General features: G+C 43.1%; 2 protein-coding genes across 11 annotated transcripts in view; both read left to right on the top strand.

Annotated features, from left to right (window-relative positions):
- Nucleotides 1-16216, top strand: part of vta1 (vesicle (multivesicular body) trafficking 1) — a 46402-nt gene extending 30186 nt beyond the window's left edge. The window contains exons 6-8 of the mRNA XM_047573536.1: nt 4786-5037; nt 7984-8061; nt 15378-16216. Of these exons, the coding sequence (XP_047429492.1) occupies nt 4786-5037; nt 7984-8061; nt 15378-15523 (476 nt within the window). The 3' untranslated portion in view covers nt 15524-16216. The remainder of the gene's footprint in view (nt 1-4785; nt 5038-7983; nt 8062-15377) is intronic.
- A 2104-nt stretch (nt 16217-18320) lies between these two features.
- adgrg6 (adhesion G protein-coupled receptor G6) overlaps nt 18321-24767 on the top strand; it is a 78246-nt gene continuing 71799 nt past the window's right edge. For 3 of the 10 annotated variants that reach the window (XM_047573495.1, XM_047573491.1, XM_047573492.1), the window contains exon 1: nt 18323-18635. In XM_047573495.1, the coding sequence (XP_047429451.1) occupies nt 18634-18635 (2 nt within the window). In that variant the 5' untranslated portion in view covers nt 18323-18633. Of the gene's footprint in view, nt 18636-24767 lie in introns of all 10 variants that reach the window. The other 7 variants (XM_047573498.1, XM_047573499.1, XM_047573494.1 and 4 more) reach the window with 6 other exon arrangements.

The raw sequence follows: 24767 nt of genomic DNA, 5'->3' as shown, positions 1-24767 counted from the left end.
AGCTCAACAGATGATTACCAATGCTCCTGCTGTAAATAAGGATTCTTCAGGAAGGCAGGAAGCTGACTGTCCAACATTCACCAGCCACTCTGGGCTCTGAACCAAATGAGACTTTATTATAGAACAAAGATTTTGACTTCCAGAGCAATCAGGACCATACCAGCCAGATTTACAGCCAGCATTTGGCTGCTGGTTGTTTCCCTTATGGTTTAAATTCCAGCCACAGGTCGACTCTGTCAGTACAGACACAATGAAACACATACGACAAAATCAACAAGTCTTCATCATACGTTTGTGTCTGTATTTTCTGTTGTGTGAGTATTTTAAAGCATGGCTGTATGCTCAGTGCCTTCCCTCAACCTTCAGACTGGGTTTCATTCATGGCTCACTCCATCTTTGATAATTAGTAATAGTTGGAGATAAGAGTGCCTTTCTGGATCTGTTGCCATTCACAGCAAGATCATTATCACTAATAAGGTAGTTATTAAAGAGAAAAAGCTATTGTCCTCCTAATTAATGTGATCTGATATGGTTTTGCAAACTGAAACTTGGTGATGAAAAGAAAATGTTTGAAGTTCCATCTTTAATGTTTGACCTTCTTATCAATGTTCAGGGTGAAATAAAAGTGATTTCTGGCTGTTGCTTAAGGAAATATTTAGGAAATGAACATACAATTCATTTTTAAAAGTGATAACAGCAACAAAAGCTTTGAGGAATGCTGTAGGTTCTTTGAAATGTTAGCATTTACATCTTCTTCCATCATTTCTGACAATAACTGTGTTGTACTCACCAAGCTGAGATGTCCTAGATTATCTGGACAAATGTACTTGAAGTGTGAAATTAAAAGACTTATTTTTATTTATATGTGGATGTGGCTCTGTAAGCTCTTCCTAGCTTTCTTGCCTCAAAGCTAATAGTAGCCTCTTGCTAGCTGTCTCTCAGCCTCCCAGCTAATAGTAGCTGAAACACAGTGCATCACTGCACCGTCATATAATCTCTTAGTCTTACAGTATGCGTAGTGAAAGGTAAATCTAATGTTTCAGAAACATTTCAGTACTGTTGTCATGTCTGTGCCCAGATGTCTCTGCAGAGAACTGAAAGCTGAAAAAGAGTCGGTGCGCTCACTTAAACTTTGTTTATCCAGAGAAAGTGAAGAACTCGTTGAGAGACTAAATATCGTAGCCCAAGGGTCGGATCATAACGCAGTAATGACAGAGGCCGGGCTTTAACGCGGTGTCAAATACAGCATGTGTCTGCAAATCCAGCCCAGCTCTTAATCTGTCCAAACATCTCTGGCTGTCAGGAGATGTTTTCTTTGTGTTAGGTGTGGTTGCTGAGAGAGGCAAAGTCTCCAGCGTGAGGCTCATGTTCAGGAGATGGAAACAGCTTTTCTCTGGAGCCTCTCTCCGTCCTATGTCCTGAAGCACTGCTGTGTTGCTTTGTATTTGGGGACCACGTTCTTCTTCTTTATGTCTTTCACTCAACGGTTTACTCACAAAATAAGTTCATCATTACGTTTTTAGAGATGTCACAACTTCAGCGCCTTACTAAACAACTAGTAGAACTAGTAGAACATGCAACCACAGGAAATACAAACCCTTGCTTTGTTTTGGGTATCAGACAGATACCTCGTACCTTTGTGTTGGTGCTACTTGTAGCCAATCTACTTTTATATGTGGGCATGTTGCTTAGCCTGAATACATCCAAAGTTTAAAGAATGTTAAGGAAGTGTTTTACGGTAACTTTGGCAAAGTTGACATCTCAGTTTGTAGAAATACTTGTTTGTAACGGCATATAAAACTTAGACGACTGGTAGGAATTGGTTCTTAATGACAACTGAAACAGAGCTGAGGACAGTGAACTGACTGAAGTTCTTATACACAGCACGATTACAGTAGCTAAATATTAAGGGTTCTCCGATCATTACCGACTAATGTTCCACCTGAGTCATTTGATCTGCCGCCTCTACTACTCGACTTGTCTTGATCGCCATCGACCGACTTCCAGCGAGATGATTGGCTGTAAAAATGCTAATCAGAGCAGTGCTATTAAAAACACAGCAGGCTTTGTTCACTAGTCCTGCTCTCCAAAATCTCCCCGATCCATTTCTCATCTAAAACCCTTTCCTGATGTTAATATCCATGAATGTGATTTACACACTCTCCCCGGCAAAACAGTTTAATCGTGTCCTCATGAATTCTAATCCTTTTTGCTCAAACTCATCAGGATGTCCCGTCACCTCATGAGCTTGTGATGAAGAAACTATTTTTCATGAGTGATTGAAACCAAATGATGCCTTCAGGTTTAAGCCTCTCTGTTCACCAGCAATCAGTTGCAGCCAAATTTAATTTCTGCAGCTCACTACCTCATTTTTTAAGCATTAACACCTCTGTACAACTTAATAGAAAGAAATTGGATGAAGAAAGTAGGAAATTGCAATAAATTATTCTCAGCTGATGTGGGTACATGTACGTTTTGGTATTTCAAGTTTGGTTTTAGACACTAAAATAAGAGTTGATTTCATTTTCAGTTTAAATAAAACAAACAAACAAAAAGTTAAATAAATGTGCCTTAGGTCCCTTTAATCTAGAATAAAAGAAACCAGAAAGAGAAGCAGGAGAAAGCAGTGGATATTTGATTAATACGTTTATATTTAGGTGAGGTTGCTTCCATCAGTCAGTGATTTCAGATATTTTCTGTTGGTCTAAACGGAGCAGGGACATGACTCTGGAACAATATTCAGATATAATTTTAGACTTTCTGACACAAGGGACCTGGTCATCTGATTTTCTCTCTGAGCGTTTGTCTTGTGAATCTGGAGAAGAACCAGGTTTATTTAGACCAGGACCAGAGAGGCCTGGACCAAGGTTTACCATGGAGACTACTTCCTGCTTCGTTCACAGACCTGAACATCAACATTTTTTGATGTTTTTGGATTTAAAAATCAAAATCAATTGCTTTTCCAACTTTCGTGTCTGGTTCTAAAAGCAAACTTGAAATACCACAGAGATGCCCTGATTATCGTGCTCATCTTTTATGTCATTTGATCTTTGAATGAAGCGTCACTCCCATAGTTCACTATGTGTTTGACCCAGAGGGCACAGGTAGGCTACTAGCCTTCCTAACTCCCTGTTGTCCTTGGTTTTACTCTGTAAACTTGTAGTTTCAGGTTGGATACTCTCCTGGTTCTGTTTAGTTTTGTTATTTCTTTGGAGTATTCTTCGGCATCACACAAAATCATAACAAATGCTCACTGATACAACAAAAGCTACAACTTTCAGTTTAGTGGGTCTACGCTAGGAGCTATATATCTTAATGACAGTACAATGGAAGTGAATAAAGGTTGGATGCACTCTCGAAAGCATTTGATACCGTGTGCCCTCAGAGATCTACAGAATGACCTTCATTTATCATCATCAGACACGTCCCCATCTGTGTTAAATTTAGTTTAATGTTGTATCAGCAAATTGGGTTTCATAAAGGAGAACCTACAGCAGGAGGTCATTTTAGTTCGGGCGCCACATTCAGCCCAATTTGATCTGACGACAACAGAATAATAAGCTATTAGTAACAACAATTACATTTTTCCATTTATTTTAGTGCAAAGAAGAACATATAAATCAGGAGAGTGTTCACATTTAATAAATTACTCTTCAAAAAAAAGAGAAATTAAAAAATAAAAATAAGTGCAATTTGGGTCCATTGCTGTCTGCTCTGTCGTCCTGGGTCTCAGTGTTGTGTTCTGTCCAATGCTCTGACTAAATTAGGGGTAGAAGTTATTTTCATAGGAAAAAATGCCTTGTCTTCTATGTAATTTTGTCACTTTGAGAATTCATGTTGCAGGCCCAATTAGACCCTCTGGTGGGCCGCATTTGGCCCGTGGGTCACATGTTTGACACCTGTGACCTACAGGTAGCCAATATCATTCAGATGCAGCCAGTTTTGAGCTTCAGATGTCTTCAGAAATTAACAGTACATAAAAGGTTTCAAGATGCAGAAATAAATGATGGGATCATTGTGGAGGTAGTTTGAGGGTTTGAAGACAAGTTCTTATGCTCTGGACCAAATCCACATTTACGTAAATCTGTACAATATGACAAATATACTTAACATCAAAGTAAGCATCGTTTTAGTAGTGGAAACTAAAATGTTTTTTTTGCTTTTTGTGTTTTTACAATCTTGTTTTACATGCTCTGATCAGCCCATGCCCACAAGATGTTTTGTAGAGGAAAGATGGTCTGCAAAGCTCTGCTGGGCCAATCAGATCATGTGGGTGGGGCTTTATGTGACGATGGACAGAAGATGATGGTTGACAACCTCAGCATTTCAACTTTTCTTCACTGAGCTTTTTTTTGTCCTCTGGTTCCAAAATGACCGACTAAAATGTCCATAGGCAGGACTGAGAATATAAGGAGTATGTCATCTGCATACAGACACACAGATATAGACACAGCTGAACACAGCTGATCCAGACAACCACCACCTCCATGGTCGTGTGTGTGAGGTTCGAGTACTAGTTCCTGATTAATTACCATAGATTAACAGGGTCTGAAGAAGAAATCATCTATAACACTTTTATTTCCCTGAGAAAATCTTAGATATGGAAGCATCTCTGGGAATTAAAGCGACTTTGAATGAAGTATGTTCTTTGATTTCGTTTTCTATTCTGCAAAGTATTCAATGAACTTGAATTGTCTCTTTTTACTGTCACCCCCAGTCAGTGAACTATGTTAGGATCCAGTCTCAACAACGTTCTTGTCCTTTCTCCCTCTCGTTGTCTTATAGGTGAATTTGGAGACGAAGGTTTCTCAGGGATGGGCCCCTCCCACGGGGGCTCCTTCAGGGGAGGTCCTACTTCACAATTTAACGAAGGCCAGGACCAGAGTTTGGGTCCGGGTCCCGCACCGGGTATTGGCTTTACTCCCAGTCCAGGATCGGGGCCTTCAGGTCCCCCAAATACCAACTACAATAACATCCACATCCCACCAGGGGCCCACGCACCGGCCAACACTCCAGCTGAGCTGCCGCCGCCTACAGGTATGACACAGTGTTTCAGGTTGACACAAATGACTCTGACGCTGGTGATGTTGGTCCAGACAGAAATGGAGAATTGCTGTTAACTGCGAAACGATGCATCACGAGACAGTTGTGTGATGATTATAGCTGAGATGAAAAATGAATCGTCACCCTTTTATGACAGCAGAGGGCGTAATCTAGTGTCTTCAGAATGGACGAAATCTGCCGATCTTCCTTAACCTCATGAGACCCGGTGTCCTCATATGGGGACAGTAAGTTTTAGGTTTGTTGCAGCTTCTTCTGCTTCATTTAGGCCTGTTGTCCTCATAAGGGGACACTTTTATCTGCCATGTACTGATAGTGACGGGTCAGTACACGGGTCAGTATTTATCCATAATAACTTTTCTAGTTTGATGTGACATGGAAATTTAACAAATTCACAAGTACTTGTTTGAGGACGTTGAGATTTCATCGTTTCCAATTCTGCTTAAAATAAACCGTTTTATATTCTGGCTCACATTGGTGACTTAAATTGTTAAATACAGTGAAATAATCTTTATGTTCACAAATTTTTTTTCAAAATTTACTTCCAGTTCAACCAGTTCAACTATTACTTCCCAAATACCTACAGATCTTAATCTTATCCTAAAGACATTAAGGTGCTTTCCAAAGAGATGCTTTGGTCTCAGAGTGGAGTGGAGGGGTGTTTCCAGCCACCCATTGTTCTCTGATTGAAGTGTTTTTTTGTTTTGTTTTTTGCTGCCACCCGCTCTTATCATGTGCCTTGTAATTCCTTATTCTGACTAATTTCCCTTGATAACACAGAGTACGTGACAACCTTACAATTTACTGGCAGCCCATTCAATAACACTCCTCCCTCAGAGACTCCCTCATGCTCCCCTCAACAAACGCTGTGTGTGTGTTTATGGCTGCGTAAATTTTTGCAGATGTCCTCTGGAGGACATAAAGATGAGGACAGTGGTCCAAACTGAGGACAGCGGAGGATCTGATCAGATCTGGCATCATTGGAGTTGTTGTAAAGTTCAGTTTGTGTTCAGAAAAGGTTGATGTGACGATAATAATCAGAATAAAAAAAAGAAGTGTGTGTCGGTAGGAGGAGGTGTAATTGTACCCCTGTGGCAAATTGTGTGAAGACGAAAGGTTACGTAGCGGCAGGTTTAAAGGTGCAGGTCCCTTCTGGTGAGTTTGAGAGGAAGCAATGTTTTTTTGTATTGTTTTGTGTTTCCCATGTCGAGGGTCGGAGCACAATACACAACGTGGTCACAAACAGAACACAAGTCATTTAGGCTGATTAGAGCTGGCACACAATGTGTTTGTGTTGTGTCTTTCTGGCCTTTAATCACATAACGGAGGTTGACGGAGGTCGTCCAGTCACATAAAGACAGATTAAGACCTCATCCACCCTGGTCCACCTCCTCTTCCCTGGTGTTGACACCTGGAGTTCTTCTGTCTCTAGTGGACCTCTGCCTACCAACAGCTGCTTGTTGACGTGATCCAGAATTAGGAAGGAGCTGTAAAGTTATTTTACATGTGAACGCTGTGAGCTTCCAGCCTCAGACTGATGATGTCACAGTTCTGAATGTTCACGTTCATATTTGTGCAGAGCAAACAGCTGAACCCTGGTCCGTCTGAAAACGGGCTCTCGGTTCGCTTGTAAGTGTTCAGGCAGTAACACATTACGCAGTGTGTCTTGTGTGGCAGTAACAACTGATTGCTAATATCTAACCTCCGTTGTAGCTTGTGTTTTGTAAGCACCCATGTAACTTTAGTTTGAGGCGGCAGACACGTGTGGGACGCTGTCATGTTCTGCTGTTATTGTTTCATGCTGCTATTTGCACATTTAAAAAATAAACTTGAGGAAACAAGCATTTGTTGTAACAGTAACGTTGCTCGTTTTTACTAGTTATTGGTGGATTTGATAAATAAAGAAAAAGTTCCCCATCTGAACTAAGTCCTGTTGGTCAGGTGTCTTGGTTCTCTAATGCTGAGACTTTGAACACATGCTTGGCTTTGTTGATTCTGTTTCTTATGTTGTCACATCTTACTAGGACAGGTGACCGTGCATATGGAGTACGACCAGTCGTCATACACGTCATCTGATGGGTTTACAGCTAAATGTCCCTGGTTGTTGTTGTTTTTCTCTTCATAATGAAATAACCTGACTCATATCCTGGAGCTCAGTGTGGCTATGACAACCCAATTTATTTTTGCCTTTCAATAATAAATAACGTGCTAAATGAGATTCTGTCCAAAAATCATACAATTTTTATGGAGTTTCTTTTCATTCCCCATTACTGGAAACAAATCAGCATGTTTCAGCAGCTCATTTATAATCCATGGGTTCACGTATACCTTTGGCCTCGCTACATCTGAAACCAGCGCTGAATATTCAACAAAAACACAAGACAGACCACACTCAATCAAGAGATGTCAAGAAATAATGTAAAATGTGAAAAAAAAAGGTGTAAGAACATAATAAGTAGGAACATAATCGTCTGCTTCACAGATGGAAACGATCCAGCTCAATAAAGACATTTATCATGAAGTCCTTTATCAGAGATAAAATATACTCTGGAAGGAAAAAAAGACATTCTTACTGAAGGTTTGGAAGGAAAATAACAGTGTTCAGGATGGAGAGACATTGTTCACAATGTCAGTGATTAATTCCACCTGTAAAACGTCCAAGAGGAGTTTAAAAAAGGCAACAGGACTCTACAGGGCTCCACCGACTCCACGAGTCCAGTTGCCTTTTTTAAACTCCTTTTGGAGCCGTGACCTGGAAGACTGGAACCGGCACAGACGTCTAACTGTAAAAGAAATAGAACCCGTCCTTCCACCTCATGTCGGGGTTCCTGTAAACACTGAGCCCAGTTTCTTCCTATGACCATGTAAAGGCCTGTCACAGGGTTCGTGTAATTCATGTGTGTGTTTCTTCTTGTCAACCAGGAGAAGCTGTGAAACCAGTGCCTACGCCTCGCTCCCTGCCCGCCGTCGACCCCTCCCTGCTCAGCGCCCAGCAGCAGGGTAAGACCACCACCCTCCCCACGCCTCACGTCCTCCGCTCACAGCTTCTTCTCTCAGTCACACCGAGTCGAGCTGCAAGAGTTTTAACATTCACCTCCAGTTCTCTGATCTGTGCATTGGATCCCGTCAGGTATCGATTGTTAGTTAAAAATAATTCATTCCTGGAGCCTCTCTGTGAACTTGTGAGACCCGTCTGTTCCCAGTGGAGTAACTTCTTGAACGTCCTCCAAATCCAACTTTAGATTCTTTATTTTCTGCTGCTTTTCTCAGTTTAGCAGCGTGGGATGTGTGTTTGCCCCAGAGCATGCTGGGAAGCCCGTGTACATGCTAACTAGCTGGCTAGCTAGCGCTCTTTTCCACACGGTTCTTTGATGTAACTGTCGCGTGTTCGTAACGGCCATTTGTTGTGGAAATATGAGGTTGGTGAATGAGTCAGACGGTTTGTGTTGAAATCAGGTTAAAATCAGGAAAAAAAGAAACAGCTGTTCATTCATTCAGGGCCCAGTCAGTCACGCCAGGAGGAATATAACATTATATACGCACAGACACGTAAACATATATTCATAAAATAACCTCTTTGTGATGGAGACCAAATTTTAACATAACCGTCCTCGTAATTTTCCCGCCTAAAGGCCACGTTTTCAGTGAGAAACTCCGTCTCTACTCTTCCCTCTTACAACACATCGTTGGTCATAGTTATGTTCTTTGTTATCATGCTCAACAAGAGGAAGACCTTTTTATCCTTAGCCGTAACCTAATTAAAATGATGTAAATGTCCTAATACGCATGCCTCTGGTGTTAGTGGACTAGTCATGTTAATATGGTCCATCGCCTGTTTTATTTTTATTTTATGTTACAGAGTTGAATATAAGAAATGAATATAAGGTGGGAGTTTAACCCCTGGTTGTCCAGTCTGTCCAGCTAACGTGGTCTAACATGGACCAAAGAGACTGTTTAACATAATGTAATAATGAAGCTTTTCCTTCACACTCACTGATATTAACAAACCTCCACCTCCACTGATTTTAGAAGAGACAAACTGTAAAGTCTTTTTGAAGGTCGAGGAGCTACAGGGCTCCTTTCATTCATCTACCAAACCGTCTGCATTCCTGTCAGATAAAACTTAGGAAAAATAGGAGAGAAATGAAAGTCCAGGACAGGAAGCAGATGGAGACACTGGAGGTGAAACCGAGATAGTAGAAATAACAAATAAAACTAACATGACCTGGAGAGGATGAATCATGCGTAGGACCTCTCACCCTCACCTTCATTCAGTGTTTCTGTGAGTAGACTCCTTCATTCCGCTTCCGTCACGTCCTGGATGAATTGAAAATCTGATCTTTTTAGATGAAGATTGAATCAGAATTAAAACATTTTTAAACGTAACCTCCCAGTGACTGGTGTCTGGACGTCCCTCATACGTCCACTGATCTCATCTCACAACTTTTCTACTGAGAAGATGCTGGGAACTAATCATGTGTCTAAAAACAAATCAGTCCAAGAACGTTTTCACTCTGAGGTTTCAGGTCGAGACCGACTGGAATCAGAAAAGTGTTGGGAAAGGATTCGTGATGAAACTAGACCAGATCAGTGACTGGTTAACAAAGAAAATGGGAAACTGGGATGTAACGGATCTGATGTGTGTGTGTTTTGGGTGAAGTTGGTTCAGGGTTAACTTGTCTGGATAGAGAAGTGTTTCTAATATTTACATTTATCTTACAAGTTTTCCTTAAACTACAAACCCTGAAAAAACTCAGGCGGCAGCGACTTTATAAGAAACAAACATGGCACCAGGATACGTTGGAGTCCTGAGAGAATAAACTACTGAAGGTGTCGGTAATTAGCCTCTCTAGTTATCTGTCTGTTACATAGATGAGAAGGAGAGTGAATAATGACTCCACTCTTTACCTCTGAGGAGCAGAACATGTAGAATAATCATCGACGCTGCATCTGTCCTTCATCTAACATGTCGTTCTGACCACACCGCCTCCACCTCACCGCTGTCTAGACCGCTGTTAGCTGCTGGAGGTTAGCCATGGAGAATCTGAACTATTTCACTTCTTTAACAGCCTCCTCTGTACGTACACATGCCCTATATTAACATTACCGCGTTAGAAGTCCTGCTACAGCTATTAGCATTTTTATTTCATTTATATCAAACTTTTTTTTTGACTGAAAAGACGAGAGTTGACTTAACGGATCTGTTCATGGAGGGTGGTCAGGGAGGTCGGGGTGGATGGATGGGTTGATGAAACACACACAAATGTGAAATGTGTTCGTTTTTCTGTAAATTTAATGTCCTTTTTCTCCAGACGTAACTTGGCTAAACTAAAACAAGCTTTAATTTTTTAGATTTTAATGATCACGACTAAAGTAGCTCAAATATCGACAGGGTTCCTACCTGAGTATGGAAAAGTATAGAATGTGATTTAATATACATGAACCATATTCATGTTTTCAAGGCTGTTGCCTCTGTTCAGTTTTCTAAAACACAAAATGAAATGCATGGCTCTGTTTTTTAAGGCGCTTTGAGGCCCAGCTCACATGTTTGTGTCAGGTCACAGGTAATACATGATCATTGCACTGAATTCATCTGAGTTTGACCTTAACTTATTTATATGAGCCACACTACAAAGCTTTAATCTTCTGGAAATGACTTGGTGACATAGCAGCAGATATATTCAGAATAATTCCATAATTTATTTACATGATACTCAACTTCACGTTTTTCACTGTGAAGTCTGACAATTTTTAGAGTCTGGAATTTCAAATGCGTAGGAACCTGTATAGACAAAGATCTAGTAGCAAAACTCGTAGGAACAGTCAGAATAAATCAAGATCTCTTTTTAATTTCTACAGATTTTCTTTTTGTGACGCTCAGATGATCTAGAGTTTAACCAGGTGTGTTTGAACCAAGAGTTGAAGAGAGAGAGAGGAGCAGTTTGCACACTGAAAGAAATGACTTAAACAAAATCTTCACAAAGGAGTTTCTCATTTAACTTTGGGAGCAGGAGCAGACGTTTGCGCCGTCCGGCTATTCTCAATGCTCACAGTAAATCAACTACAGGCATGCAGTTAACAAATACCCAGGTGGGTTAAGGCATTGAGAATAGCCGGACGGCGCAAACGTCTGCTCCTGCTCCCAAAGTTAAATGAGAAACTCATTTGTGAAGATTTGGTTTAAGTCATTTCTTTCATTTACAAAAATAATCCAATATTCCAGTCAAGTAGTCTGTGCTTCAAGTGTCTTTGAGACATTTTATAGATGAAATACAGATTAAAATAAGTAATGAATCCAGTGATCTATAAGGAACATGATGCTAGCTGTAGCTGACTGATTCCTCCAGTTTTTAATGCAGAACGTTTTTAATCTGCTGCCGGATAAACTCGTTACCAGAGCCGACCGTCAGCTCAACTCCCGTGTCCACTTTATCTCGACTGACTCGGACATGTTTAGTGTTCTTCTTTTCTCCTAACACCTCTCTGAACGTCCTCCAGAGCTCTGTCCTGGTCCAGCGCTGTGGTTTCTCTCTTCATTTTTCCACTACTTTGGGAGTTTGCCGTCAGCATATCTGCACGTCCTTTCCCAGCTTGTTGGGAGAAGAGAAATGGACCAGTGGATTAGAGGCTTATGGGGCTACGTGACTCAGCCGTACGAGCGTTACTCAGCCAACAGCGTCATCATCTGGAGCTTTGTTTCTCCAGGAGTCTGGAGGTCCAGGGGCCTTCAGGGGTCCGTTATGGGGCCCCACCATGTTAACATTAAAGGAGCAATTTGATGTCATTATTATTTCATGTGCTGCACATTAACTCTGTCAGAGAAGATTTATTCCTTCTGTTGCTAACGTGCAGCTTGATGTAGTTAAGTCCTGCAGTGAACTCACCGTCTCACCAGCGAAGTCACAGGCGATGATCAGGTTTTATCCACAGATAAACTTTTCTAGTTCAGATGGTGACTTGGGTCGTCTGCGCCTTGACTTTCCCGTCACCTCTAAAGAAAATGAAAGCCACGTCTGTACGGAGGAACATAAGGCTCTGTTCAGAGCTGGCATTCATATCTGGCTGTGTCCAGCTGTGATCACACCCAGGACACGTCCAGGACGCCTTCCTACTGGTTAGTCTTTGTCTGCTGCAGACAGCTCAGCAGAGACATTAGTCCCAGGGTTCAGGTCTAACCTGAGCTTTGTCTCTAGGGCTGGGTGGTATTTCATGGTCATACCGGTGTATTTGATTACACCCTGAGACTCGGTTTCACACCGGACTGTGTCACTGTGAGGTGGTGAAGATGGAAAGGTCCCAAGACTTACCTGTCCCCTGTCCCAGCTGTAGGTGTCCCCAACAATGTCCCCAATTTTAGCTTTTTATAAATGAAAAAAACAAATGTTGCGTGCATACTACAGTTATCACAGTAGCTGGTTGCACTGCTAATCACATCACAGACATAGCAGTTTAAATATGAATAAATATGTTAAAATAAATGAATCCGTAACTGTCCCTGTTCCTTCATTTGATCTTGATAAAGTTTATCTTCTATCAGCCAGTAGAAAATGTTGTGAACACGTGATTATGCATGAAGACAAAATACCGTAATATACCGTGATACCATCAGAATTTGTGTTATACATTTTAGGTCACCACTACCACCAGCCCCAAACTAACGTCTGGACCTTATCATTCATGGTCCCTGGATGACTCATCGCTGTCTTAAATCTTATAGATTTCCAGTTATCTGAAGAGAAACCACCGTGTGTCTGGGTTCAGTATTTGGTGACACCCCAGCTTAAAGCCAGTGTTACCTCTGGAAGGACAAACATGTTGCAGACACAACTTCTCAAGTTTTTTTTTAACATTTCATCTCACCCTTTTCAAACCTTGATTGTTTGTTGGCCTCCCAGTCTTTGAAATCCACTTTTTAAACCAGTTTTGATGAAAGAAATGAAATAGAAAAGATTGAGTAAATAAGAAAGAGAGAATAGTCAGTTGTGTCTCTTTTGGACTTGAAGTGCAGAGAGGAAAATAAAACCAGTCCTTCAGAGACCTGAGAGGAAACTGTCTGCAGTAATCAGAACAAGTCCACTTCTACAGGATGGATCTTCACCAGTGTTCCTATAGCACACACTGGAGTCCTATATGTGGCCCAGGAGAGGGGGTCTGTAGTGTCCCGCCCTCTGAGATATATTAAATATTGTGTTTCCTCCAGAGACTCTGTGGGTGGAGGCCTGAGAGCTGCCATGAGTCAACAAACATGACTGATATTTTCACTTTGAGTTAATTTTCTGAATTCTCTTATCACAAGGTCGACGCTGAGAAGAGGCTGTAAATAAAACGTATACGAGCAGCAAATCGTTCATGAATCACAGCGACTCCACGTCTTCTCTTTCTCTTTTCACTTCAACGTTTCCTCGTTGGCTCAAAAGATGACGTCCGTTTGATTAGTGAAACACTTTCCTCCTCCGCCGCCACGGACGGCTGCTTTAAGAAGATGATTCATGTGTTCTCTCTGATTTATGAGTTAAACTCATCCACCGATGACTCTGAGGAACAGAAGAGCTGAGGCAGCTTCCACGATGAAGCACCTTCATCAAGAACCTGAACACCGTCCTTCTTTACTTCAGTCAAACTCCATCTACGCTCCTGCTAATGTTTTGTCAAGACGGTGTCAGGGAACCCAAAGAGAACTTGGTCCAATCCAAAATGCAGATTTACATACGTGGTACTTAGACCTGATACGTTTGTCTGTGAAGTAACTAGACAGATGGATGGACAGAAAAACTATAAGATATACAAACATTTATATACACACGATATATATGCGAGTAAACAACGGCCAAAATATAAACGTCTCCTCCACCTGGATGTAACTCAGCTCATAGTCCAGCGCCCCCTGGTGGATCATTGGTTCATGGTGATTATCTTCAACATGTTCTTTAAGACCCACTGATGCAATGAGGAGCTTCTTATTTCCTCCACATCCCGTGGTGGTGGAGAAGATGTTAGTCTGGTGGAGAAGGGTCAAATCATTGGCTGCATCAAGTAGAGGAAACTATAAACCTATAAATCTATAAACTACTAAAACTGGCTTAAGACCTTTATTACAGACTGGAAGGACAGTGGAGAACCATGGTCTACCAGGAAGAAATAAATCCTGATTGATGGAGAAGATATGAAATAATATGTATAAACACTGAATGTGATACATGATATACAGCTGTAAATATACAACAGATACAATATGTAAGAGTATAAAATAAAGAGTGTGGATATATGCTCTGATCAGTCTGTTAATATCCTACCTCAGTAACTTGACCAGTCACTTCTACAACGATCAGAAAAGACGATGAGACGACGTTAGAATCTCCAGATAAATTCCCTGAAACGTCCTCCAGCCAGTCAGACTCTGAACGGCTCAGAGTCTGTAAACGAGGACAGTGACTGGAAAACATTTAATCCTCCAACGTTAGGTTCATTTGTTAATGTTTTAATGAGAACAAGGAGGCTGAGGAGTGATGACGGCCATGATGAGCAGACAGGAAGTGGTCGGTCTCAGATTAGCTCGGATCAAAGCGTCTCCTCCCGTCTTCAGGACGTCTTCCTCTAAACACACTGCTTCAAACAGTCGTTAAATTACCCACAATCCCTCAGCGCTGACAGGTCGTTACGGGCTGAGTTTCCATGACGCAGGTGACGATGGACCTTCAAGTGTTTTCAACGGAAAGTCTGAAGTGAGTTCTGAGTCCTGGTTCTGGTGGAGTTCAGTCTTTATGTCTCAGACATGGACCTTAATGGAGCTAAAGACCAGAGGAGACGACAAGAAAATAAACTGTCTCGTCTTTTTCTTCTGTCACGCTTGTCGAGCTGATTCTGATTTCTGTCGACTAAAGAGGGGCCGACCAAAAACTGAACCAGAAACTAAACCGATAACTTTAATGCAGACTGGGCAGAGTTTTAGTTTCATTTAACTCATTTTTCACATCATTTTCATCATCATCATCTGTCAATCTGTCTTCACTCTATATCTAATCTATATACATAGCGATCAGTCATAACATTATGACCACCGTCCTAATTATAGTGGATTCCTTTTTGTCTGCCATGCTGGGATGAACATAACTGTCAGTGGTCATAATGTTGTGGCTGATGGGTGCATATGGAGACATTTAGAACCTGCAGCGTGGAGGACTTCTCTAAACCGTTTTCACATGCTGTGGATAAATAGAAAAGAGCCGCTGCTTGTTTCTAGACCCACGTCAGTTTTTGTGCTTCGTTCTGACGTCTTTGTGTTGCTGTCGCCCCTCCCTCCCCCTCCCTCCCTCCAGGCGGCGTCCAGCTCTCCCCCGAGGACTTCACCAAGGCCCAGAAGTACTGTAAGTACGCCGGCAGCGCCCTGCAGTACGAGGACGTGGCCACGGCCGTCCAGAACCTCCAGAAAGCCCTGAAGCTGCTCACCACCGGCAAAGAATGAAGCCTTTGTCCTCCTGTCTCCCAAGCCCCACCCCACCCCACCCCCCCGATCCTCACCCGGCCTTTTCTTTCTGATCTGGACACACACTAACACAGTCTGTGGAGACGAGGACATGATGGACATCACTTCAACAATGACTGCCCCTGTGTCTCTATGGAGGATGAGTTCCTCCTGTTTCTAAATAACACAAGAAGACGGATGTTGGTCTTAGATTAGCTTACCTTGGCTTCGCTTAGCATAGCTTGGCTTAGGTTAGCTTAGCTTAGCATAGCTTAGCATCAAGCACTGGGAGCATCGTCTCCAGACTCGTCCTCCAACAAATGACTCATGGATTCATCTCACTGAGCTGTTTCTCTTCTTCTCTAATGTTTTACATATCACTGTCTCTGTGGGTCCTGGTCCTGGTCCCGGTCCCGGTCCTGGTCCCGGTCCAGGTCCTGTTCCTGGTCCCGTTCCTGGACCCGTTCCTGGACCCGTTTCTGGTCCTGGTCCCATTTCTGGTCCTGGTCCCGTTCCTGGTCCTGGTCCTGGACCTGGACCTGGACCTGTTCCTGGTCCCGTTCCTGGTCCCGGTCCCGGTCCCGGTCCTGGTGGTGGTTTCTGAATGTTTAACTTGTGTCATTGAGGCTTCAGAGATTTTTCTCCAGAATGTGAGCGATTCGAGGCCGTTTGAATAAAAACTGTTAAAAGAGATGATTGATCCGTTTGTTTTTGTCTTAGTTTAGAAATTAAACCATGTGACCTGCAGCCTGGAAACAGAATGAAAAGAACCTCCACCTCATTCAGAACATCATCACTCTGCCTCCTCTTCCTCCAGGATGAATCCTGGAGATGGAAGGAGCCTCGTAGCTCAGTCCAACCGTTTATTCATTTATTTCAAGTTTTCTCATTGAGAACAAATAGACTAAAGGTTTTAAACCTTAAACACTTTAATATTAAACTTCTAAATCTTGTGTGCTGATATTTTCCTGAGTGGATCAGACCAAACGTTTCATTCATTGTCAGTAGAACATCCTCGTCCTCCTCGTCCTCAGAGCTGCTGCCACCAGTTCACTCATTTCTCTGAAACGCTGAGTCAGTGTTTTATCAGAATTTATTAGTTCAAGAAAGAAAGACGGGAGCATTCACACGTTCCTGTTCAGGGAGAAATCAGATGAAATGAGATGAAGGTTTAATCAGAAGTTAACAGATGGAAATGAGACGGAATCAAAGGATGTGATCAGATGGAGGAGGAGCAGAAAGAAAAGAAGGAAGATAAAAAGACAGGAGGAGGACAAGAAGATGAGGAAGTAGAATTATTATAATTATTATGTCCTCCTCCATGTCCTGAATGTCCAAAGTCTTAGAAGACGTCTCCGTGGTCTCTGTCCTCATTGATTCCACCTTTGGTTCATCTTAGTTTTTCTTCCTCCATGTTTCTGTCCTTCCTGGAAACTCCTCAACCTGACGTTCATTCACTCATTCATTCATTCATTCGTTCATTAGGAGATGATCAGTAACCATGGTTACCGTGGTTACCACCTGAACCTCCTCCTCCTGCAGGTGTGAGGTTTTAATCTGATCATTAGATGAAGACCTGGTTTATTTTGGAGCAGGAAGTGTTTGAGCCTCGTCCCAGTTTGAACGTTGGATCCTTTTTTTTCCACAGATTCATCGTGATGCAAATGAGTTTTTTATCGGACAGGAAGCTGAAGGCAAATGAGACGCAGCAGCAGCTCTTTGTTCCGCTCAGTGTCCCCTTTGTCCTCAGAGTCTTTATCACTGGATGATTGACAGGAGAGGGGGGGGATCTCAGTGATATAACAGACCATCCTTAGGCTGAACAATCAGAAGAATAAATCCTTCAAAGATACAGGAAATGCTGGGAGTTTGCTGAACTCTGAGCCCACTGCTCTCAGGTCGAGGTGCAAACCAAACCAAGTTACACTTCTCTAACAAACATCTAATCAGATCCAGTTCTGGAGCAGCGTCCTCAGGACAGATGGAACTAAGATTAAAGAAGTATTCACCACCTTCACCGTCTTCTGTGAAACATGGTGGACATGCAGGATCCAACAGGACGGGGTCATAGGACAAGTCAATTCTAAAGCATAAAGGGGCAAACTTTCTGCTCAGATTGAACCAAATGCACCAAAGTTTATTAGACGGAGCTTCACAGTTCAGACGGACAATCACCCAAAACACAGAATTAATATTCACCACATCTCAACTCGACTGAGCTGCATTTCACTTAACGAGACAAAAATAAGGACAAACAAGACCAACAAGCAACTGAAGACAGCTGCAGTGAAAGACAAAGCATCAGGGACGAGGAAACACAACGTCAAGGATTCTCAGCAAATGATTCAAATCAACATTTGATTTTTGGTAATGTTCATTTGTCCGAATGGTTTCGAGCTGCTAAAGGAAGGAGACTTCGTTTAAAATGGTTCCAAGGACATTTTTGTTTGACCTGAAACTCTGCTCTTCACCTGCATCTGGTTCACTTCAAAGCCAAGGTGGTTAAGATTTAATTAAAAGCCAAACTAACACAGTGAGTCTTGAGCTTGCTTTTAAAAATATGAACACGGATTCCAAATCACGAACAAGTCACTGTCCAGGTATTTCTGAGTCTCACTGTAAATCTGTTGTGTATTTGCTGCGTTATCTTCATTTATTTGTGCTTTTCATTCCACTGCTTTTATTTTGAAACTTTCCCACTGAGTCCGCCCGGCGGCCTTTTATTTTGACAGGGTGTCCGCCGGCTCCTCGATCTCGTTGGCTCCAACTTGACTCCAGATCAGACGCCGCTTCTCTCCGACTGGAAGCATCTCCACAGTCTGCAGCGGCCACCGGGGAGTCCGGACCAGCGAGGAGAACCCACCCGACCCGACCCGAACCGACCCGTTCCGTTCCAGGACAGGACGGGACAGTAGAGGACAGGACAGTAGAGGACAGAGCCGCTGCGCGCCCGCTTCTGCTAACTTTGGAGACTTTTACGCATTTTGGATTTTTGGAACTCGTGGAAGTTTGAGCGTCAGAGAAAGTTGAGGAGCAGAGGAAGAGAAGTCGTGTTTGTGTGAGAGGGAGAATGATCCTGAGGAGCGACCAGCTGCCGCTCCAGTGAAAACATGTGAGTCCTCAGGTCTCAGTCCTCATCCGCATCAAGATGCTCGCGCGTCTTTGGTTTCTAACTTTCCTCAGAAACATGTCGAGTTTCTGTTGTTCTGCTTCTAAAAGTCACGAGTTCCATTTTACTGCAGCTCAAAGTGAACTAACATGAATGTAAAGGTCAGGTTTTCACTTCCTCTGAAGTTTGAGTCAAACTCTTTTCTTTTTTCCCGAGTTGAGGCTGAAGTGTGGAAAAAAAAGGAGTGGAGCTGTTTCCATGATGCTGTTGGCTCCTATAGCTGCATATGTTTACAATCTGTCTGAGACAAGAAGAAGAAGAAGAATTAGGCTTCAAGTCTTTTACAGTAGAAGAAGAGGAGAGATGACGTGATGACATGAAGTTCTTTAGTTCCTCAGGTGAAATTGTCATTTAGATGAAATGAAGTTCCCCTTCAGAGAATAACAGCATTTATGTTTTAGAGGAACAAAAATACCAGAAAAATACGGAATGAATCTAAAATATTCAGGTTTTCTCTGACTCTGAAGAAAGTTTTAAAAGTTTCCTGATGTTAATTTGACACGAGCAGCGTTGAAGAAACTCTGAGTTAGTCTCTGATTTGAGGTGAAATCTGAAGAAGTTCTTTAAAAAAACAGACAAACTGAAAAGAAAACGAGAGAAAACTGAAGCTGAATGAGTTTATTTGAGCCTTTTGAAGGAGCTGAACGTGAACTAGAACAAACTGTTTCATTTATTACGTTTTTAATTCTAATTTGAACCTTTTTGTTGTTTCTGGTGTCACATTAAGATCAGTGAGAAAACGTGAGAAGGTTTGACTCTGTTTGTTCTTTTAGAAAATCTCATAAATTCTTTTCAGAGTTTTTCAGAAATCTTAAATGAACGTTATGTTTAATCACGTTGAGGAATAAGAGGAATCTCATGGAATAAATCTACCTCCACTCTCAGCTGCCAGTTTATTAGGTACGTCTAGTTCATCTAAACATATAAAAACTGATCCGTGTTTGTCTCTGAGACGTGACGTTTGTTCTTAAAGTTGGAGACGAGCATTTATGTAAGTTTTTAATGTTGAACTGCGTCCAGATCGAAGACTCCTCCTTGTGTTCAGAACATGTTTTACATTTTATGGTGGAGCCTCTAGTGGACGTTACAGGAACTACAGTTCTTCTCATGCTAGCTTGTTGCTACGTCCCAACATCCAGCTAATCAGGGGACATGTCCAGTCCACCTCAGGTGCACGTTTTGCTTTGAGTGCTAGTTAGCAGACATTAGCATGCTAACATGCTAAGCTAGGAGTTTGGATCTGTGACATTACGTCGTGTCAGTAGTGGACCAGGCAGAAAAGTCCTTCAGAGACTTTTCATTGTAGAATGTGACTTCTGTGCGAAGTCAGAACCAGTTTAGTGGTGAAACGGTGAAATGTTGTCGTCGCCCTCGTCCCTGTGCTCGGGTGTGAGTCCACTTCATCAAAGGAAGTGTTGTTTAAGGTGGCGTCGTCTCTGCCAGCTGTTACACAACCTGAGAAAAGGATCGGCCTGAAAACACGGCGAGAGTCCCGGGAGGTGAAGCTCTCAAACAAACGAGACGCCAGCTGACGTCAGCGAACGTCCTGTTGACGGGAACAGTGGAGGGGGGAGTACCTGGCCAGGTGTACTGACAGACCCCCTCTGTGGAATGTGTTTTAATTAAGTTAAAGAGACGAGGTGATGACGACGTCCGAGATTAAAAAACACCTGTTGGTTGGAGGAAAAAAGGCCAAGGGGAGAATTTCAACAAGATGATAATATCCATTAGCTTAGCTTAGCTTAGCTTAGCTTAGCATAAAGTCTGGAAACGGGAGGTAAAATGTAGCTCAGCTCAGTCCACGAATACACGAGTAAAAACCTCTGGTACAGAGCGTCTGTAATAAGAACACATTCATTTTAAATGCACTGTTAACACGCACACACACATATATATATATAATTATTATTATATATATGGACAGGTCTCCAGTCTGTCACAGGACTAACACAGAGACAAACAACCACTCACACCTAGCGTCAGTGTGGAGTCACCAGTCGGCCTAACCAGCCTGTCTGTAGGGGGGAGGAGGCCGGAGGAACCCAGGCAGACACAGGGAGAACCCGGTTAGTGACGGTGTTTCTGCTCCTGAAGAAGGACACATCAGGCAGAGTTGTCTCTGAATTCATTTAAAACTGGACTGAGTGCTTGTGGTGTGATCACAAAATGTCTGACTGGAGGCGGAGGCTTTTTGGCCGTCTCTGCAGACACAATGAATCGCTGCCTTTATGCGTCCGTGTCCGCGGCCTCGTCCGCTGACCTCCCTCCCGCTCGCCACTCATTTCCATACTGGAGACGGAGGCTGGGGGGTGGGGTGAGGAGGGGTGAGGAGGGGTTAGGGGGGGTGAGGAGGGGTGAGGAGGGGTGGGGGGGGTTGACAAAGAAGCGAGTTTTTACTTTAATGTCAGGAGCTGCGTGAAATTGCGTCGCTGGACTCGACAAAAGCCGACGGCAGCGCTCAAATACGGAGCTCTTTAAATATTTATGGTGAATGTGAAGATTAAGAGTCCAGGGACACGTGTGTCCTCGCGTCCTTGTGTCCTCTTATTTGGTTGATCTGCAGAGACAGAACGTGAACGGTTAATGAACCTGAACCTGAATGTGTTCTTCCTCTTCATCCGGAGGAAGAACAGGCCTCGGTTACAGCTCATTAGCTGGAGCTGCTTTGCATCGGCATGGACCTCCCCTCTGGAGCTTTACCGGGCGGCGGAGCCAGGTGGGAGGACATCCCGAGGAAAGACCCAGAACCTGCAGATCTTATCTGGTGTGGGGATTCCTTCAGGTCCGTCGGGAGGAACGGGGCTGTTTCTCTGCAGTCTGTCGACAGCTGTGACAGATAAATAAACTACAGGCTGACCACCAGCTCCAGGTCTGGGTCACTGTGGATCTGAGGCAGAAGAGGTCGTGTCCTGTTTTCTAGTTGTCTGGGCGACCTCTGACCTTCTTCTTTCACTTGGCTGTGGCGTCTCTCCATGTTTTAATACTGAACGTCGTGGTGTATGTTCTTGGTTTTAGCTGTAGGCCAAAGATAACTCTGCTGTTAAAGCTAGATCTGTGTTGGGTCTGTCCCTCTCAGCTGTGACTGGTCTGGTCTCTGGTTTGACGAGCTCAGAAACTCTTCCTCCTTCACACCGTCCACTCAGACGTGATGTCATTTGATTAACATTTATTAGCTCCATCTTTGAAGAGCTGCAGAAACCCCGGACCCTCCATCAGAGCTTCAAACCAGCCTTCATCTAAAAGATCCGAATCAGTTCATCAAATCCTTTTAAGAAATATCCTCCACCAGCTTCTCTGCTTCGACCTGGCCTCATTCAAACTTTATTCACATCCGTATTCACTATGTGAAACATGGGTTTGTAGCCGCTGACCTAATTAAATAGAATTTTCCACTTTTCCGACAGCGGTGTGTTGTGGACAAAATTCAACATGGACGTTGTAGAGTTCTGAGCCAAAACCTTTTCACCACAGGCTGATGAAGTGAAAACGAAGGCTTGGAGTTAACAGATCAGCTCGGTCTTTTACTTTAGTTTTCGCTTCTCCGTGACCTCATGATTCACTTTGAGAACGTTTCTTTCTTACTGGCTCTGGTGAAACTAGAGGGAAAAATCTCTTCCAGAACTAAACCAAACAGCTTTGCAACGGGAACAGTCTCTGAATGAATCCTTCCAGAAGCATCTCATGAACCGTCGCTGTGCTTCGTTGCATCGGGATTGTCGCCTTCGTGGCTTTGATGAAAGGTGTGATGTTGGAGGAATGAATGAGTGTCTTGACTCAGCATGTCCAAACGGGGCTGTTACAGATCTGCTGAATGTGGATGGACGGCTCCAACAGAAACAGTTGTAGGAAACTGATGAACGTCCAACAACAACACGATTATGATTCATGCTAGCAGCTCTGGGAGGCTGAGCTAAAACAGCTAAATACTGTCAATGCTAACAAGCTGTTACACTGTTTACTTAAGATTTATTCACACGGGCTCAGTCTGATTTACTGTCTCTGGTTATGACGTCTCTACACGTTCTGACAGGATTAGTTACAGGTTCAGATTAATAATAAGAGTCTGTGTGTTACCCTGAAACTGTACCCCACCTCTCAAAAATGAATGAAAGAATGAATATTTTTATTGATCCTGGGGAGAATTTAGAGCACATCTCCTTAGAAGAGGGTTTCCTCCACAAAGCTGCACATTTGTGGATATTTTCCACTAATAAACTGATTCCTGAGCCCAGGAGGATGAGCTAGAACCTGTCCTATCATGTCAGTGTGCAGGACGTGGTTCATGGCCAGATCCAGATCATTTCTAAAGCTGCTGCTTTGACCTGTTGACAAGAATCACTGAGCTCTGAATTCTCAGAACACTTATGACATTTGTATAAATAGTAAATGTGCTGAGTTACTGGTCTGTTGGCCAGCGGCTGTGTTTAGGAAATAAACACCGAACAGCTTTGTCACTGAGAAAATATGTGTCAATGAATTCCCTGAGGTTTGGTTCTACTGGAGAACAGCAGGATGGTCAACGTGTGCGAGAGCGGAGAGCTGGTTAATCTGCTCACTAAAAATAACCAGGACACGGGGAAGCCGAGGCCGACATGTCTTCCACCCGTCCACCAGGCTCAGCTCATTTGTTCCAGAAAAGAGTGTTATCGATGTGTTCACACCAGAACAAACAGCCAACGCTCCTGGTTTAGGAACAATGACCAGGGTGGGATATTCGTCAGAAGGATAAACCGGGATAAATATTTATCCCGAGGGTTAGGGTTGGAGCTTCAGCCTGACTCTTTATCATCCAACCGCTGCATCCAGCCGTAGACCTGGAGGTCTGGTCAAGATGCCCCGTGGCCTTTTAATGCAGAGCATGTCAGGTGGTGTGATTGTTGAGTTCACACCAGAACAAAGAACCGACCTGAGGGATAAACGGCTCAGGAACAAGGAGCAGCCCCAGGTGAATTAGTCGAGGCCGTGTGCTGCTGATGTCACTGTGGTTTGCTGCATGTTCTGCTTGGTCAGGAGTCAGTGTCAAGTTTCAGATACGGACATTCCTGGAATTTAAGGTCACGTTGCTGATGTTTCCACCCTTATTTTAGAACCGTAACCAGCCGTGTTTCATCTTTACTCATGAAACAAAGCTGGATTTTTCCCTGTTTCTTCCTCTCATGGCGTCATAACTAAAAGGCAGATCGTTTGGAGGTGAGACTGTTAATGTTCAAACTCCAAACACCCGATACGTTCAGAAGTCCTCACCTGGACACAGTGACTTACTTCACTCTGACTCAAATGCTTCCCCGTGTGATTCCACGTCGGCGTTTCCTCCACAGGCTTTTGAATTTCAGATTGTTGTGTGATTAACCCTGGCAGGCTTCCTCCACCCTCTCTTTTAACCTCTGCTGGGTAGAGTTCAGTGTCCTGACCTCAGAACAGAAGAGATGTGGATGTTGGCTGTGGTGTGAAGGATGGACGGGATCCAAGCGGAGCTGGTGTGTGAATGAAACACGAAGCAGTGTGAGCTCTGACCTCATCAGACTCTCCAGCTTCAACTTAGTTGTCTTCATCAGCCGTTCAGATGCTGAGTAAATATTTGATAACGGACTCAAAGGTTAAGTGGTGGAAGGTATTAATTTCAGCCTTGGCAGGTAGAGATAATGGGCAGGACTGTTGGCTGGTTGTGGATGGAAGGAAGGAAGGAAGATGAACCGTCTGGAGATCTTTCCATGATCTGTTGGTTCTGGAGCAGAGAGAGGAACAAGATACAACAAGTCAAGAATAATTGTCTAAGATAAAAACTAGAGCTAGCGTTAGCAGATAGAGGAGGCCGTCATCAACACCAAGGACACAAACTTGGTCAGACTTGACGAATTTAGATTCTGAAGTCCAGACTCTGGAGAACAGGAGGACACAAGTTACCTCCTGGATGAAATGGATGAACTGTACCTGGTCACATGGTTCTTTGAACTGGAACAGAAGTTGGACAGATAAGAACACAGACTGATAAATGGTTGGTCCGTACGGGTCCGTTTCTGATGCTCGTTTTATTGTTTTATTCATCGGGAGGTTATCAAGTCCGCAGTTTCCAGA

The sequence above is a fragment of the Mugil cephalus genome, chromosome 21 (genome assembly GCF_022458985.1).
Source record: "Mugil cephalus isolate CIBA_MC_2020 chromosome 21, CIBA_Mcephalus_1.1, whole genome shotgun sequence".
NCBI lineage: Eukaryota > Metazoa > Chordata > Actinopteri > Mugiliformes > Mugilidae > Mugil > Mugil cephalus.
Note: the sequence above shows the minus strand (reverse complement) of the source record. Positions and strands in the feature narration are given on the sequence as shown.